Here is a 16785-nt window from a genome sequence, read left to right on the forward strand (position 1 = left end):
GGGATAAAGAAGGTCACCAGACTTGGCAGCGAAGAGATCAATGTGACCTATATATATCGGCACTGCAGTGGGGTATCGGAGCCCAAGCTCTGCTACAGAGGATTAATGGACATTTGAAAGCTGCAGATGTGGAGGCAAGCTTCAGCCTGAGGTCGTGAGAAGTTTGAAGGTCAAAGAGAGGAAGGAGCATAGTCAGTGAGAAGGTTGCTCCCAAGGAGTCTGGCTTTTCTTTCATTATTCTGTTTTTGATTTTAAAGTGAAGGTGATTGCAGCGTATTTACTGAGCAGAGAGGTAAAATGAATAGTAGAGTAGTTCAAGATGAAGCAAAGGAGGCTCAGAGGAGCAAAACCCAGAGGAAGGGAGCAAGACCTCAGGGTGCACAGAAGTCCTCTCAGAAATGAGGCTTTAGTTTTTCATAGAATTAATGCATATATTAAAGGATTCAATTAAAAATATTAAAAGAGTTAATGTAAAATAGTAAAGGGTTTAATACAAAGTGTTAAAGAATTTAATGCAGGAATATTAAGGGTTTTGGACTGAAGAGAATCCTCAATAGTTAGGAGCACTTGCTGCTCTTGTAGAAAACCCAGGTTTAGTTCCCAAAACACAATGGTGGTTCACAATAATCTATAACTCCAGTTCTGGGGGAATTTGATGCCCTCTTCTGGCCTTCATGAGCACTACATGTGCCTGGTTCACATGCATGCATGAAGGCAAACATTCATACACATAAAATGAAAATAAATCTCTAAAAAATATCAAAGATTTCAATTCAAAATGACTGAAGCATTCACTCACTTGACTGATAGGTACATCTTGGCTGCATTTCCTACAGAAATGAGGGGCAGGCAGCACAGCCTTCCCTCCTGTGCACGTCTGTAGATGGGCATATAACAGCACCCAGATACTGAGGCAGGATACACAGGGCAGAGCAGCCTGGCAACCTGCTGGGAAGGAAGAAAACTGGATAGTAATAAACACTGTGGGGAAGTATACTTCACGTTAATGGTCTTGCACGTCTTTCAGGCACAGTATTTTACAGGTGACTGTGTACAGGTAGCAGGGGAATTTCAGTGTCAGTTTGTAGCCCCTGGTTACAGCTCTAGTGAGAGCTTGAGCATCACTTTAACCACTGATGTCACAAGTGGGTGAAAGAACATGTATTCTTATTAGATCTAGGGAGAGAGTCTGTGCTAGGAAAACTAAAAGTAGAAATGCATGCAGAGTTCGAACACTATCTGACGCAAATGCCAGCGTATAGTCTGACATGATCTGGCAACGAAGACAGATATTTGAAATCAAGACTAACTGAGTAAGTCAGACTATATTGTTTCTAATGAATAAAAGATGTGATTTCAAAAGCAAAACTATCCTATGCATAGTCAATACCAGGTGTCCATCCATGGAGAAGCAGCATGCTGGCTATCAGGATGACTCCTTGAGGGAACTTCATGCATCTGTGTCTCCAGTCCCTCCCTCAAGCATCTGGTACACACACATCTCACAGAACATTGGAAAAGACACATAGACTCACATAGTAAGATGAAGGTCCGTGGAAGAGATAGATTTATAAGAAGATAATTATAAGAGAGTTTTCAATCTACAGTAATAGGAAAAAGTGCAATTGCAGCAGATGGTAAAGATACTAACTGCCTGGGGGGACAGACATTTGGGGGAAGAATTTGCAAAAGGAAGTGACAACTGATTAGCATTATTAAAGAAAAAATTAAAATGAGCCTATGGAAAAAGAACTTAAAAGATGCCCTGCTCACTAGCTACCTCAGAGAAGTCTTTTCATTGTTACAGTTCAGTGACTTAGAACATCTTACTGATATAAGGAATCAATTACTATCAATAGAGAACTGCAGTTTATTCTGCATGTCAGGACAGCGATTTACCAGCCTAGGTTCTAGGATTCCTAAACCTTCTTATAAAGTATGGATGAAATTTGACTAGATAGCTTTAATATAAATTCAGAATTTGATTCATCACCCTTAATTTTTTCAGTAAATTTCTCTTTATATAGAAACTTTGTGTAGCTAGCTAATTGAGCTGCTCTGGTATGTGTAGTAATTTACTTCCTAATTTAGAATGAATTTACTAATTTATTGGCAATATTTTTGTTTTTTAACTCCTAAAAATACCTTTAAATACAAGTTTTTTGGAATCATTTACCACCCATATAACTAGACTAATGTGTAAAGATCTCTAAAAAAATATTAGGTAGTGTTTTATCTTTCCAAAGCATAAAAAAATGCTGTAGATAATTTAGACAATGTATTCTAAAACAACATTCTGCTAGTTCTTAAAATTTTAGAGATTTTTTTTTTTAGGAGTAAGGAAATTTTTCTAAATTTACATGCCTTTAATCCCAACACTTGGGAGGCAGAGGCAGGTGGATCTCTGTGAGTTTGAGACCAGCCTGGTTTACACAGCAAGTTCCAGGCCAGCTGGGGCTACAGGGAGACCCAAAAACATACCAAAAAAATGACCAAAAAATAAAATGATAAATAAATAAATAAAATGTGGAACCAGGCATGGTGGCACATGCCTTTAATCTCCCACACTTGGGAAACAGATGCAGGTGGATCTCTGTGAGACTGAAACCACCTTGGTTTACATAAGGAGTTCCAGGCCAGCTGAAGCTTCAGGGAGACCGTGTCTCAAAAAATGAAAAAAAAGGAACTTGGGACTGGAGAGATGGCTCATCAGAGGTTAGAGGACTTCCTGCTCTTCAGAGGACCCAAGTTCAGGTTCAGTTCCCAGCACCCACATCAAATGGCTCACACCTGTAACTCCAGCTCCAGGGGATCCAATGCCCTCTTCTGGCTTCCATGGGCACCTGCACTCACATGTTCACAGAGGGAATGATGGACAGACAGACACAAGCATGCATGTATGCATGCACACACAATTAAAAATAATAAAAATAAATATTTTTTTAAATGCAGAACTCAAATAATGGTAATTCTGCTGTCCCAAAATTGTCTTATTTTTATTATTTTATTTTATGTATATGAGTGTTATTATACCTACATGTATGTAAGTGTACTCATGTTGTGCAATGCCCATGGAGGACAGAACAGAGTGTCAAATCTCCTGGACCTGGAGTTATTGATGGTTGTTAGCCATTGTGTGGGTACAGGGATTTGAACCTGGGTCCTCTGCAAGAACAGCCAGTGATTTTAACTGCTGAGCCATCTTTCCAGCTCCCCCGAAAATTGTCGTATTAGATAAATGTATTTGTGTTCATATTCTCACCGTTGCAAAAAGGCCATGTGTGTTGGGAAGAGCCACATATTGGCCTCAGAATTGTCAAGCTTCTTTTAGTAGTGCTATTTGGATCAGATAAGAAAGAAAAATAAAAATCTTCCCTTTTGATTTATTTTTCCCCTTCGGCCTGGTCATATGGCAGAAGCATTCTATCTGCATCTACTTAGAAACATACATCTATCAAAAATCATACGTCATTCAGTGTTTAAATTGCTGTACTCTGACAGTTTCTGATCATCACATAATAACCAGTTATTTTAGAAGAAATGCATATCCACAAAATACCTAAGGTAGACTTGTGGGACAGTGGCATAATTTCATCTGAATGGCCCACTTTTGTATGACTTCAAAATTATTACCTTAGTAGGTGAACTAAATAAAATTATTACCTTAGTAGGTGAATGAGCACTTTTGTATGATTTTAAAATTACCTAGTATGTGATCAAACTTCCTCATTATGTGTGCCACACTAATATTAAAGACACATGTTAAAGAAGCAGCAACCCTGCCCTGTATCTTCAAGCAAGGCCCTTTCCTTAGAGGTGGTGGACACACATGTGGGAACTGTTATTCTTGTATTCACAGGGAGTGGGGAGCCTGGAACAGACCAATGAGAGTGTTTCTTTCCTATATCCTTCCCTTCAACAATTTTATCCAAATGCAATCCAGACAAAGTTGGCATTAGAGCACTGGAAAGAAAATGCATTAATAAACATCAGCATACATGTTTTCCTAGGATAGAATGGCAGTCCATCCATACCCACTTTGTTGGTTAGGACACTAGAGCATGTTAGGCTGATTGAGTTTAAATGCAAACCAGTCCAGAAAATTTACTTTGGCTTTGATGAAGGGGAAGAAATGAGCAGTCCTAAAAGTTACCTCGATTTAAGTTGACGTCAACATCAAGAATTGCTTTGGGAGAATCAGGAAAGACTTATATGACAAATGCAATTGTGATTTCCCTGGCAAGGCATTTGATGGTATCAGTAGAATCCAAGGATATCCTGAGACATGTAAATATTTCTCGGGGGGTTGGAGAAATAGCCTAGTCATTAAAGTGTATGCGTGAGGAATCTGAGTTCAGCTCTCCAGAACCCACATGGAAAGCTGGGTGTAGCCTCACCACTGGAGAGGTGAAGTGAGGAGGGTTCATGGTGCTCTCTAGTCAGCTACTCTAGCCAACTTCCTAAGCTCTATGTTGAGTCAGAGACTTTTTCTAAAAGAATAAAGTGAAGATCAATTAAGGAAAATACTCAATGTCAATCTCTGGGCTCCATCCAAATGTGTGTTGTGTTGTTGTACCCACACCCTCTCATACTTGTATGCATATACATGAACAAGTATGTACACACACAAATAATAACACTTCTGACTGACCATTTCTTAGTTTTAGAAAATTCTCTGGGAGGATTGAAGATCACCAGTGCAAACTCACTGACAGGGATGCTTCTGGGTTCTTGAACAAGATCACAAGAATTTAGACTAATTTCAGATCTTATATTTATTGATATATTTCTTAGGTCTCTCATTTATGTAAGCCATGTGTCAATCTGTTTTACTTCCAAAAGTTGGTCCTATTCAACCCTCTTTTTTATTGGTAGACCAGTTTGTCAAAGAACTATCTACACTAATGATTGGAAAGCAAATTTCCAAAGGTACAAAGAAAGAAAGTTTGGATTACATTTCAATTTCAGAGATTATTACACATTATCTTCTGCAAGAATTATCTCTGTTTGGTAGTATGCATATATTATAAGGTTTTGTTCTGTTTTATTTATAATTAAACTGCATTTTTCAATTTGTAAAATTACAACAAACAGGATAAACTTCTAAATTGCCTGGTAAACTCCTTACTAGTCTTTTACTTTCAAAGCAAAAATGAATTCCTAAGGAAAATAAATATTAAACTTTGAGTCTTGAACTCTGAGTTTCCAAGAGAAAAGTCAGGCCTCTTCTCTCCAGAGAATTGGGAAGGCTCAGATGCTTTGCCTGTCCACTGCTTAAAATGCTAAAGTTGGAAAATAGATGCAAACACTACCCTTGAGACCCAACACAACACAGGTTTAGCATCCCGCATCCAAAAATCTAAAATGCAAAATGCTCCAAACCTTAAAATTTTTTGAGTATCCTGTTGCTTCTCAAAAGTTTTGCATTTTGAAGCATCTCAGGTTTCAGAGTTTTCGATAGCAATTGAGAAGTGAGTAAACACTAGGCAAGTACTCCAAAATCAGAAAAGCTCTGAAACCTGAGTTTTGGATTTGAGATATTCAACCTGTTCTCAAAAGTTAGTTTCTTAATTGAATTTTTATTTTTAATGACCATATTTGTTTGTGGGTACATTAAAGACTGAAATATATTTTGGAGCAATGCATATTTTCAACTAATGTATATAACATGTCAGATGTTACGAATTATGAGATTATGTTCTGGAGGATATTTTTGCCATGCCTTGCATACCTTCTCCATAACGGAGAATAGCTTTGTCTCCAGCTCTGATTTCAGCCCTGTGTTTCAGTCAATATTCTCTTCTGTAAGAACCTTTCTTCTTCCTTCACAGTTTCCTAATCCTCTGTGTTTGATTTCAAAGACAAAAATGGGGAGAAAAAGTATATATTATATATACACATAGTTTTCTTGGTGTTGCCATATTACAAGCATAGCGCTTCTAAAAGGAACAGAAGCATGCCTCTTAAACTCTAAAGTAATGCTTTTTGTGGTCTCTCTGCAGCTAGACCCTGAAGCTAGCACTATTCTAAAAGAACTTCAAGTTAAACTCAGCGGGGTTCTGGATGAGCTAAGTGTCACTTATGGAGAAAGGTAAGTGGACTAAATAGTTATCTGACTGGGCTTCACTTGAAATGACTGTACCTCTGGTACTGCTGCTCTGGCTGAGTCTGTTTCACTTCAAGACCCAGTCTAAGCATGATCTCTTTTGAGAAATTTTTCATGACCCCAGGATCGTACAGTGATGCCCTACTGAAAGATGTCTGTGCATCCCTCACTTTGGTGATACTAACAACATCAGGCTCCGGGTTTTGATTTACTAGTTTGCTTCCCTCATTTTTCTCTGTGCTCCTTAAGGGCAGAAATCTTAGCCCATAACTCTTTGCAATTCTCATCCTTGTCTGGGTTCAGGAAAGAGAAACCATTCATAACCATTTAATGATTACTAAGATCATGTTTAATGAGAAAGACTGAAAGCACTCTGAATGCATTGTGTTTTTCTCAGATATAAGAATGAAGCACAATAAAGCCCCAAACTTGTTCTCTTGACCATCGGGTCAGAGGCATGTTCACAACTCCCTTAAGCTGAGATGCATTGTCCGGCTAAGCCCACCTTCACAGCTCGGATGCAGAGCTGGGCAGCCTGGCTCTGTGGAGCTTAGGACCTTTGCTCTCCCTCTGCTCCCTGCTGTTAGTGACTTTCATGAGTCTGTCGACATGGTCTGAACAGTAAAATGAAGGCTCTGTCAAACTGGAGTTTGAAAGAAGTTGTCCCAGAAAAGTGGTGCTCCCTGGATGTGATTTGAGGTGACTTGGGACATTGACTCAGCCCTTTCAGACTTCCCTTGGTTCTAGTTCTGAATTAATGTGTGGTCAGCAAAGAAATGAAAAAAGAAAAGAGATTGCCTACAGCTACAAAGGCAGCAAGAGATTATTTAGAAAAGTTAGAGGGAGGAAAAAGGGAGCTTAGAAAACCCAGAAGTGCTCATAACTTTTCAAGAAATAAGAAGCCTAAACAGAACAGAAACCAGAATGCAAAGCTACTGTGTTGTTGCTTTCTATAAAATATCTAAATCATCCCAATGAGCAGGAACATTTTGAGCTTTGTTTTGTTTTAAGAGAAAGAAAGGTTGAGTATATTAACCAGATAACATTAATGTTCCAAAGGCTAAGTTATGCATTTTGGTTTGATAAAAATTGGACAAACTTCAGTTATAAAGGAAGTGTTGATACCATTACTGAAGCTATTAAAGTACATTATTTTTATAAGACTAGATTTCTTTTGAACCTTGAGTAATATTTTATTAGAGCTTAAAAGAAAAACTCCAGGGTTGGCAAGCTGTAAATATCAGCAGCTGTCCTGAGAAGGAGAATGGAGAGGGGAAAATATTCCACGTTCTTTGAGTTAAACCAATTAGCATGGAGGTCAGACACATGATGGAGGTCAGACACATGATGGAGGCAGCCACATGATGGAGGTCAGCCACATGATGGAGGTCAGACATATGATGGAGGTCAGACACATGATGGAGGCAGCCACATGATGGAGGCAGCCACATGACGGAGGTCAGCCACACGATGAAGGTCAGCCACATGATAGAGGTCAGCCACATGATGGAGGTTACCCACAGGATGGAAGTCAGCCGTATGATGGTGGTCAGCCACATGATGGAGGCAGCCACATGATGGAGGTCAGCCACATGATGGAGGCAGCCACATGATGGAGGTCAGCCACATGATGGAGGCAGCCACATGATGGAGGTCAGCCACATGATGGAGGCAGCCACATGATGGAGGTCAGCCACATGATGGCGGTCAGACACATGATGGAGGTCAGCCACATGATGGCAGCCAGCTACATGATGGAGATCAGCCACATGGCATGGAAGAGGGCTTTACAGAAAGAGTAAGGAAGAGTAATTCAGAAAAGCCACATGGCTGCCGCTGTGTAATCTGTGCTGAGAGGAATTCTGGGAAGGAAAAGTAAATTACCTCATTAAAGGTACAATTATGCCATGTATCTCTTTAGCACAGCTTAAAAGTAAACCTGCCTTTCTAGTGATGGTCCCACCTGCCTATAGTCAGGTCACTTGACCAGCCCAACTGGAATTTTTGGTCTTCACTCTGTCCAGAAATACATTCTTCTTGACCAGAAGAAAATCATTTTCCCTTTACTGTTGCTATGTCCTTCCCCTGTCACAGAAGGTCAGATGCCTTAGGATAACCTTGTCCTACATATTGAACAACAAGCATATAATAATTATTAGTCTTTCATGGAATGCATCATTGGTGGCCTGTTTACTGCAAGTATACAAATGACCTTAACTGAACAAAGAAACTGAACAAAAAACCAATATCTTCCTGATATTTTAAAAATAGGAAGGACTAGGGTAGATGGAAAGTCTATGGTGATCCGGTTGATCATATTGCAAAGCTAGTCAGAACTACCCTGAACGTGATCTTTTTAGAGTCTTAAGCTAAAGCATTAAAATTAGGGACAGAACTAATTCCCAAAACCAATTTCCTCTGTGTCATTAAAAATCACAGATAGTTCTACTGTCTTCAGCTGTTAGATTGGCTGCCAGGTAACACCAGGGTAGAGGTAAACCCCGGGTCTCAAGTCTCTCTTGGGCTCCTCACAGTTTCCCAGGTCATCTGCCTCCAGAGACTAAGTGATTTCATGTCAGTGATAAATTAAAGATGCTCTTAAAACTTTCAAAACTTGTGCCACTTAAATTTCTGCTTACTCATATATTTTCACTTATTTTGATTTGCAGCATTTCTTTTCTGGTACTGTCAGTGCCAGGAAGCTGGCTGGAATAAGTAAATAAATAATTCTGAGGTGTTTCATAGGAACTTTTTAGGGAATATTCAGTTCCTTTGGGTGCCCAAGAAGTTTGTAACTATTCAGTGGTTTGATTTTTAGTCGAGCTAGTAAATGAAGACTTTAAAAAAAAGGTAGACCTATTAGGTAAATTTATTAAGAACAGGGATAGAAGGGTTTTCAGGTAAAGTGTGGTTTGGTTTACACTGGGAACATGTAAAAGTAGAAAGCCTTTGACCCTCAACCCCATGAGCTCTTCCTCCAGGAGCCCTATCCCACGCCACTGGCTTCTAATTAGAGTTCACAGTGGATCTGTTTAGAAAATGCTTCTCACACATTTGAAACATTAATTCTGTTCACTTTGCTCAATCTATTTCTTCACTTCAGTGTACTGACAAAATAATCAAAATAAGAGAGAGTAGTTAACAGTCAACAGGACCACTGTGTCCCATCAGTCAAGTAGGTGTTTCCATCATTGTTTGCCCTCTTTTACTACTATCTCAAATATCTGTGACTGTTTTCCTCATTAAATACACCTATCACCACAAAGACCCTCACCTTTCCTACTCCAACACTTCCTTACAGCCACCAAAGGCCAAAAGCAGGTCTAGCTAAATGAAAGCCAATTGGTGTTGCATTTGAACTGCCCTGGATGAGAGACGGGTAGAGTTATTTCACCAAGTGGGATACATATAAAGAGATCCATAGGGATTAGCTGAGATCAAAGGATCAGGAACCAGATATAAATGTCAACTCTGGAAGAACAGGAATGGTGTTGTAAACGATAAAGCCCAAGAAGTGGGCTATAAGTCAGGTCTGCATGTGTGAACGTGAGAACCACCAGTATATGAGTTCAACTTTGCCACCAATTGCCACTGCCAAGGACATGACTCTGGGCAGAGAGTGGCCCAAGGATTGAGCCCAGAACATCACAACATAGAGTAGCCAGATAAAATAGAGTTAAACTTCAATGAACAGTGGATAAACACAGGGTAATTATATCCCAGTTGTTACATGGATATGATTACAGAAATGCTTACTATCTAAAATTCAAGTTTAACTATACACTTTGCATTTTTATTTGATAGATATGACAACCCTCCATCAGTAGAGGTCAGGCAATTGGAAAGGAGCTGCCAGCAAGATTGAAAAAAGGGAAAGAGGGTGTGGAGTCATAGAAACCAATTAAGAAGGAACATCCCCATGCCCACAATCTCTCCAGAGCAGCTGTTCTTCCAAACTTACTCAGAAGTACAGTAGCCACACTGTACTATCAGATATGGAGGCTGAATGAATAGCCACTCACATTAACCCAAACTGCCAGCTCACTGCCTCTGTTCCACATAGGAGGGGTCAAAGAAAGCTTTCATTACACCCAAAGATTTTACAATTTTAAACCTGAAAACCAACAAGCAAGGGAAAGCATTTTGTTTGAAATGAGTCAGTCTCTTCACGGTAGAATTCAGGCTGGGGCAGCATGTTTACTTCTATTCCAGAATTTATGTTCTGTATTTTCAGTTTCCAACATGTAATTGAAGAGTGTATAAAACAGATGAGTTTTGAACTAAATCAAATGAGAGCGAATGGAAACAGCACAACCAATAAGAACAGCACAGCGATGGATGCAGAAATTGTTCTGAGACCACTGATGGACTTCCTGGACAAAACGTAAGCCGTCTGCCCACTTTAATCCTCACTTATCACCCAGTGTTCCTGTGTGACTGATAAATGGGGGAAACATGGGAACAGGTTTCCTCCATGTAATGCAGACTGAAAAGGACTTCTGTAGAAATAAATGAATTCATTAAAGAGTGTTGCAAGCTGGGGAGATGGCTCAGTCGGTGAGTGTTTGCCATGCAAGCAGAAGGACCCAAGTTTAATACCCAGCGCCCACATAAAAAAGCTGGGTGTGGTGGCATGTACCTGTCATCCAAGTCCTGGGGAGGCAGAGACAGGTGCATCCCTGGGGCTCACTGACAAGCCTGACCTACTTGGCCAGTTCTAGCTCAGTGAGAGACCCTGCCTCACAAATAAAATCAAATGCACCTGAGGGACAACATCCAAGGTTACCTCTGGCACAGTACACACACATATATGCACACAAACATGTCCACCCACATGTGCATGCACACATATGCAAAATGTGCATATGTGCTTGCATACACATAGGCATGCACATGTACATACAATCAAGAGTGACAGTTTTCATGCACTACACTTTGTATAGGAAAGGGGGAAATGAGAAATTATGACTGTTGTAGCCGAGGTAGCTGCTGTTTTGAAGCAGATAATGGTTTAGAATTCATGGTTCTCAGAGGACATAATGGTTTGCATCCTTCTGGACATGGAAAGGGAATCCAGAATGTCTGCTATCATGTCAGAAACCTGCTGAAGAAGAAAATAGCACATGTGTTGGTAGAATGAATTCATCAAAGAGGTAGCAGGTAGCTGCCTGACATGATGGATGCCCACCTGTGTGCCACTTACTTTAATCAGTGAAAATGATTTAAAAGGAAGTCCAGCCCCTTGAGATCACAGTCTGTGATGGGAGCAGGTAGGAAGGGTGTGTTCTTAACCAAAAAGGCTGGGCTGGCCTGTTCTTCGGCTGGTTGTTTATCGTTTAATGTTTCTCCCATCTCTACTCTAAAGTTCTGATTTAGTTAGTTTGGGGTAGGTTCAAGGCACCAATATTTTAAAATACATTTGCAACTGAGGATTTTGTAACTATGGATATAGGTTGAACACCCCTAAATAAAAAAAAAAATCTCAAATCTGAAATACTCTTGAAGTCTGAGCATCAACATGACTCCCAAACTGCTGCAGGTTTTCCAGAACTGGGGCGGTAGCTGCCCGGTACAGTCCTGGTCTAGAATATGGGAGGCCCTGGGTTTGCTCCATGCAAAAAAAAAAAAAAAAAGAAATCAGACTTCGGAGCATTTCATATCTTAATTTTTTGCCTTATCAATACAAATCTCCTCAAAATTTAAAATCAGAGATAGTTCTATTCCAAGATGCTCCTAATATATGAGATAATTGTATAATATGTATTGTATCATTTATTATTATTGTGGCAATTTAATAACAAAGGGCTAAAAATAGAAACTAGTGACAAAGCCAAGCAAGAATGCACAGGGAGACTGCCTTCGAACATCTAGAAGTTCTACCTAAATTCCATTCCCCTTTGACTATAATCCTTCTGCAGAAATGAGACTAATGTTTTCATCAATTTAATTTCAGTATTTGGTAGGAAGTCTTAGTTTCCAGTCTATGCAGGTAAATATTCTAGAGGATAGATGATTGGATAAATAGATTACAGAAGACAGAAAAGCAAGTAGTTACAATAAAAGAAGAAAAAGAGGACGAAAGAGAGGAAGAGATGAAAAGAGAAAGGGAGAAAGGAACTTTTCTTCATATTTTAGTTTCTTGGGCAGTCTTTTATCATATTACCCCTGCAGCATTCCCTTGCGAGTCCAACTTCTTATGCAACACTCCTTGGGCAACCCCAAGTTGACTGCGTATGGTAGAAGCAAGGGGAGTCGGTAGTCCTGACTCTCTTCCTCCTCCCACAGAATACCTCTCCTTTTCAAAACGCCAATCAGTGTTCTGAAGACACTGTTTTCATTGATGGAACTATTCACTTTAAATATTCTGTAACCAAAAGTTATAGCACATACAAAACATCTAAGTCATTCTGACACTACCAATAGCTAGCTGAGTGATTTTTTAAATCTATTTCATTACGTATAAAATATGAGAATGAGTAACTTGAGTCAATTCATATTTAGTACACTTAGATGATTTTATAATCTTAATATTCCTCTTTTAATTATACCACATTACATCATCATATATGGCAGGTCTTATTGTTCCTTGTAGAACGAGATAGTATATAAAGTCAGAAGAGAGTTACAACCTTGAAAGACATGTGAATGTGATTTACCAATTCTTGAGGGGGATAATTGTATGAAACATGGAGATGTGTGGAAGTTCTCGAAGCTAAAGCAGAATGCATAGTTTTAAAGCCACTGGTTAGAGATCTTTCAAAGTAAGACACTGATTCTGTTCTCAAGCAATTTTGAAAGCAAAAAAGGCAAGGCACATACACACAACACACATACACAAACCACACACACACACACACACACACACAGTAATAAGCTGGAGTGGCCACCTTTTCAGAGTGTTGATAAGAATTACATTAGAGTATTTAAAGGGAGATGTGTGGGGATGAGGGGCAGGTACTATAGGAACAGAGAAACTTATCTGGGTAAATTTTCATAAAAATAGGACCAACTATATAATGGAAAATCCCCATTGCCAGTTGTACACATAACATTTGAAAAATGTCTGGTTAATCTTTTCTATGTTTAGCCATAGCTCATGTTGCAAAATCTGTGATTTTTGGCTTATCAATGTTGGCTAACCCCGATTACCTTAAGGGAGCAGTGACTAGACTTTTTCCCTCTATTTTCTATTATTTAAAGCAAACAGTGGGAGCCTGAAAGTCTTCAAAGTGTTTTTGAGAAAAATCCCTTCAGAAATCACATTGGAGTATGCATGCATAGACTGTGCAGATTCTCTAAATAAAACATTTCTTTACATTAAACTTTCTCCGCGAGATCTCACACTCTATAAAATAAGCTGTAAACCCCATCTCCGACTAGCAGAAGCTCATGAAGAGCTGCTAGCTTGCCCCTGGCTTTATTCATTTTCTCTTTGGTTCCAATCTAAGCACAAAGTCTTAGCCGTACACAGGAGATGACCATAAAAACAGAACCAGCTCTTAAAGTCAGACATTTTAAAAGTGGGAATTCCGCATCCACAGCAAAACTGCCTCTAGTAACATTAGGAATGTCTCTGAAGAAACCTTTTGTTTGTTGTTCAGTGACCACTGGCTGATTTCTACCCTGCCTAGACACCAGCATTCATCAGCTGAGATGCAACACCCAACACTGGCTTCCAGACTAGGGCAGCTAAGCTCCACCTTACGCATTGATGTTATTTCCAAGTATTTTTATATATTATGTTTCTCTATAAAATCGAGCTAGGAGAAATTTAGTTCTATATGAATGTATGTTTTAGCAATCTCTTTTTGTCTTTCATATGTCACTTGCCTTTAAACAATAGGTATTGATCAAAAATTATTCTTAATTGTCCATGTCCTTTAGTATGGAAAAATAATCAGTTCTACCTATGAGGACCCACACTGTGGTTACTATTTCTGAATTCAAAACAGAGTGAGGACCGTGGGGTGTCAGTGAGACTGCCCCAAAATGCGTGCCTCACTTTAGCTCCAGTGTAGCAGGTTGAGTCCTCTGTTGACAAAGGAGTCTCTAATAACCCAGAGTCACACTGTAGTATAGTTGCATCACCATGCCTCCCTCCTTGCTGGACATGAGGACATTCATGAGGGACAGCACATGATACTGGAAGACATTCTAGACTTAGAACAAGACAGCCTGGCTGGATTTCATTTGCTAGCTTATCTGCCTTGGACATGTCCCCAAACCTCCTTGAACCCATGTTTTATACTTTACTTAATTATTTTTATGTGTATGAGTGTTATGCCTGCATATAAGTAAGAGCACCCATGTCATGCAAGGCCCACAGAGGTCAGAAGAGGCTGTCGGATCCCCTGGGACTGGAGTTACAGGCAGTTGTTAGCTGCCATGTGGGTGCTGGGATTCAAACCTGGATCTTCTGCAAGAACAACCAGTGTTCTTAACCACTGAGCCATCTCTCCAGCCACCGAGCCCATGTTTTATTCCTAACATGGTTGCAATAATGTGAGAAACACATGCAGGAGTGTTTTCTAATGAAGGCTTTGTATGAGGTATGATACTAACACCAGTTAATGTTACATCATTATCTCACCACCTGGAACATTTGCAAGGCGCAACCTTCTTGTTCAAGTCTGCATGCTGTGCCTTGTGAGAGAACTGAAATGCACTCCTGTCATGTTGTCGTATTGGTTGCAGTCCAGTGGTGACATTAAAAAATGTTCACAGGGGTGTGGGGCCCAGACTCAGTATACACTGCTGGAGGGAGTGTAAATTAGTCCAACCACTGTTTACATAAGCATAGAAGTTCCTCAAAATATAAAAATGGAACTACCATATGACCCAGCCATATCACTTCCTGGTATGTAGGTCAAATACTGAATCAGCACACCACAGGCTACTTGTACACCCATGTTTACTGTGGTGCTATTCAGAAGAGCCAAGTTATGGAATCAGCCTAGGTGTCCATCTACAGACAAATGGATAAAGAAAAATGTAAAACACACACACACACACACACACACACACACACACACAAATGGAATTTTATTCAGAAGTGAAACAGAAATTTTGATGTTTATAGGTAAACAGAGGCAACTGAGATTAAAATAAGCCAAACTAATACCACATTGTTTCCTAGATTTTACATAGATACATAAAGCATATACATACATGTGTGTGTGTGTGTGTGTGTGTGTGTGTGTGTGTGTGTATGAAGACTGGGGAAGGAGTGAGGAGAAAATGGAGGACATGGGAGGTAAATATGATCAAAACACATGATAAACCTGAAAAGGTGTCCTTATAAAAACCAGCACTGAACTGGACATGGTGGCACACACCTTTAATCCCTGCACTCGAGAGGTAGAGACCAGGGATCACTGTGAGACTGAAGTCTACATATTTCCAGGCCAGCTGGGGCTATAGTAAGACCCTGTGTCAAAAAAAAAAATCCAGAAAACCCAGCACTATGTGCAATGTGTACAATGGATATACACTAATGAAAGTAAATCAATAACATTATTTCCTTGGTGTTGCCTAGACTGTGACCAAGGAAGGGTGCAAATCCTCTGCTTTAGAAGCCTTGACCTCACTACAATGAATGGTCTGCTCTCTGCTCCCACACTATGGTGAAAATTATCGTCCTGGCATCTTTTTCTCAACTTCCACACCACAAACCCTGATGACTGATCTCAGAAATTGCTCTTGGTTTAGTAGATTTTATCTATGAATAAGGATCCTTTGCCTTTTAAGGCATTATATGTTTACTCTGTGCATTTTACATTAAAAGCTATTATATGTTTATTCTGTGCTATGTGTTTCTTTCCAAAGTTTGCCAGTTAGGTAGAAATAAAATCTCTGATCTCATTTCCTACCATATAAACTGGGTTGTATAAAATATAGTATAATTATATATTTTTCCATAAATATAATTTAGTATTTGAAAATTATAAGGGTCTGTTCAAGGATTCAAATCTCAGTAATTTCTGATCAGTCTTGTAACCTGAAACATGAATGAGACTTGAGGGTGAATATATATATATATAATATTGTTTCAGATTAAGTCTCTCAGCAAAAATCTGTGAGAAAACTGTCCTGAAACGAGTTCTGAAAGAACTGTGGAAACTGGTTCTTAACAAAATAGAAAAACAAATTGTTCTTCCTCCTCTGACAGATCAAACAGTAAGTATTCAGAATGTGGCTGTCCTTTTCACATCCATCTGATCGTCTTTTGTTTAAATGAATAGTTTAGTTCCAAATTAAATATTCCTTAAATCCATCAAGAAAAAAGTCTTTGGTGTAAAATTCCTTAACAATAATTGATCAAATTACATTTTTTTCTATCCAAATCAATTTTAAATAATGAAAAAAGCAGTCAAACTTCATACTTGATTATCATTCAAAACATTACCTCTTAAAAAATGGATCGAGAGGTCTGGGGATATAGCTCAGTTGTTAGAACACTGGCTTAGCATGCAGGAAGCCCTGGGTTCCACACTCCAGCATCACATAAAACTAGGTGTTGTGGGACACATCTGTAATCCTCACATTCTGGAGGTGGAGGCAGGAGGATTAGAAATTCAAGTTCATCCTCAGCCTCATAATAAGTTCAAGGTTAACCTGAACTATATAAGACCCTCTTGTAAAAGAGAGAAGGGGAGGAGGAGGAGGAGGAGGAGGAGGAG

At 39.4% G+C, this 16785-nt stretch overlaps 1 protein-coding gene across 1 annotated transcript in view; it reads left to right on the top strand.

The window, feature by feature from the left end:
• Unc13c (unc-13 homolog C) overlaps window positions 1–16785 on the top strand; it is a 573981-nt gene that overhangs the window by 477198 nt on the left and 79998 nt on the right. Inside the window, exons 25-27 of the mRNA XM_008829781.3 lie at window positions 6003–6091; window positions 10341–10490; window positions 16159–16282. Coding sequence (XP_008828003.1) covers window positions 6003–6091; window positions 10341–10490; window positions 16159–16282 — 363 coding nt within the window. The remainder of the gene's footprint in view (window positions 1–6002; window positions 6092–10340; window positions 10491–16158; window positions 16283–16785) is intronic.

This window comes from Nannospalax galili, unplaced genomic scaffold, assembly GCF_000622305.1.
Source record: "Nannospalax galili isolate Female #2095 unplaced genomic scaffold, S.galili_v1.0 scaffold213, whole genome shotgun sequence".
NCBI lineage: Eukaryota > Metazoa > Chordata > Mammalia > Rodentia > Spalacidae > Nannospalax > Nannospalax galili.